Genomic DNA, 2,526 nt, shown 5'->3' on the forward strand with positions numbered 1-2,526 from the left:
CCTCAGACCCCCAGCCCCTCCTCCCTCAGACCCCCAGGCCCTCCTCCCTCAGACCCAGATGGCCCCAGCCCCTGCTCTCTGGGTCTAGCCTCTCACCACCCTCCCCCTTCTGTCTCTCTTCCTTCCACAGGTCTTCTCTCTGCATCACCATCCTCCTCACCCTCCCAGTCTCCCCCGAAAGACCCCCCTGGATTCCCCATGGCTCCTCCCAATTTCTTCCTTCCTTCCCAATCTCCACCTGCCTTCCTGCCCTTTGCTGGGGTCCTCCGAGGCCCTGGCCGGCCAGTGCCCCCCTCCCCAGCTCCAGGGGGCAGCTGAGAGGGATGGGGGGGCAGATCTTGGACTCATGAGGAGGGGCCCCCTGCTCTGTGGGGTCAACCCTTCTGGAAACTGTGAAGATCTCACTCTGCCCCCCCCCATCTTCGGGACCAGGATTTGCACAGAAGCACATGCACCTACCCATACACCCCTCTTCTGAGCACAGATGTTCCCGCGTCTCGCCCCCTGCCCAAGACTCTGACCCCAGTACTCTCAGGCACCAGTCCCTGTCCGGAATTCCACCCACATCTTCCATTTCCTTGTCCTCTCCCAGAGCTGGTGGACCCAGGGAACAGCCACTCCCCTCCACTCTCTACCAGATCACTGAGGAGGGGGGAGGTGGGCCGTCACAGGCACCGATCATGATGTAAATTATTAAGCATTTTGGTTTGATTTCTTTTGTAATAAACTATTTTTGTACCATATCCCTTGGGTGCCTGGGGCTCTTTCATGAGATGGACCTGGAGGAAGTGCATTCGTGTGTGTGCACACCCGCACACCGGATCCAGCTGACTCCCAGAGCGATGCTGTGAGACTCAGACAGGAGCTTGTCTAATCAATCTCCTGTGTGTCACTCCGGGACTCCTGGTGTGTTTGGTTGTGAATGCTGCCATCATTGCCACTGTGCCATTGTTTCTAAGGAGGACGTGGTGTGATACCTTTTTTTTTTTTTTCAAGATGAAGTTTCACCATATTGGCCAGGCTGGTCTTGAACTCCTGACCTCAAGTGATCCACCCTCCTCAGCCTTCCACAGTACTGGGATTACAGGTGTAAGCCACCACACCAGGCCCAAATTTCTTTTTTTCTTTTCTTTTTTTTTTTTTTTGAGACAGAGTCTGGCTCTGTTGCCCAGTGAAGTGGTGCAGTCTCCACTCCCTGCAATCTCCGCCTCCCAGGTTCAAGTGATTCTCCTGCCTCAGCCTCCCCAGTAGCTGGGACTACAGGCGCTTGCCACCACGCCTGGCTAATTTTTGTATTTTTAGTAGAAATGGGTTTTACCATATTGGCCAGGCTGGTTTCAAACTCCTGACCCCGTGATCTGCCTGCCTCAGCCTCCCAAAGTGCTGGGATTACAGGCATGAGCCACTGCGCCCAGCCCCAAATTTCTTCATTTTTTTTGACACAGTCTCACTCCATCACCCAGACTGGGGTGCAGATCAGATTTCAACATGAGGTTTTGAAGGAAAAAATATTCAAACCACAGCACTGAGGTGTTTTGTTTTTTGTTTTTAATCTGTGGGGTCTTCTGTGGGTCTTCACGTGAATTGCTAATAGTGAACATTAATCACCATCACTCTGCAATGTTTTTGCATCTATGGGGCCAACTGCCTTAATGACTTCCTGGATGATGTCACTGGGGTCCGTGAATGGCTGTGTGTGTGAGACATAAACACTCACGGACACAGACTTTGGGATGGATGACCTGTGTGAGCGCTGACTGGGTGGCCTGTGTGTCTTCCAGCCCACCTGACTGGGACGCTCGTGAGTCTTTCTGTTTGCAACCATAATCAGTGTTTCTGACCCAGACCCCGTCTCTGAAGCTGCCAGGCTTAAAGAGTATGTTAATGCCCTCTTGCTGGCCAGGCCGGATGGCTCATGCCTGCAATCCCAGCACTTTGAGAGGTCGAGGCAGGAAGATCACTTGAGGTCAGGAGTTCGAGACCAGCCAACATGGTGAAACCCCGTTTCTACTAAAAATACAAAAATTAGCCAGGTGTGGTGGTACACACCTGTAATCCCAGCCACTTGGGAGGCTGAGGCAGGAGAATCGCTTGAACCTGGGAATCGGGAGTTGCAGTGAGCCAAGATCACACCATTGCACTCCAGCCTGGGTGAAAGAGCAAGACTCCATCTCAAAAAAAAAAAAGGCATATCTGCCATTCAGAGCACAGACCCTGGAGTCAGAACTGGGTTCAAGTCACACACTTCCACTTCCTGGCTATGTGATGTGACCTTGATCAAGTGGCTTCATGGTCCTAAGCTCCAGTTTTCCCACCCATAAAAGTGAGGGCACAACAATAGCATCCACCTTGCACTATTATTGTTTGAATGATATTCATGTTTGTTCTTTTGGACAGAGTCTCACTCTGTCAGCCAGGCTGGAGTACAGTAGCGTGATCTCAGCTCACTGCAACCTCCACCTCCCTGGTTTAAGCAATTCTGCCTCAGCCTCCTGAGTAGCTGGGATTGCAGGTGTGCATCACCAC

At 52.3% G+C, this 2,526-nt stretch overlaps 1 protein-coding gene across 1 annotated transcript in view; it reads left to right on the forward strand.

Annotated features, from left to right (window-relative positions):
• Positions 1-743, forward strand: part of BCL3 (BCL3 transcription coactivator) — a 14,233-nt gene extending 13,490 nt beyond the window's left edge. The window contains exon 9 of the mRNA XM_017502417.2: positions 131-743. Within this exon, the coding sequence (XP_017357906.1) occupies positions 131-318 (188 nt within the window). The 3' untranslated portion in view covers positions 319-743. The remainder of the gene's footprint in view (positions 1-130) is intronic.
• Positions 744-2,526: the final 1,783 nt, after the last annotated feature.

The sequence above is a fragment of the Cebus imitator genome, unplaced genomic scaffold, assembly GCF_001604975.1.
Source record: "Cebus imitator isolate Cc_AM_T3 unplaced genomic scaffold, Cebus_imitator-1.0 Scaffold296, whole genome shotgun sequence".
In the NCBI taxonomy this organism is placed as follows: domain Eukaryota; kingdom Metazoa; phylum Chordata; class Mammalia; order Primates; family Cebidae; genus Cebus; species Cebus imitator.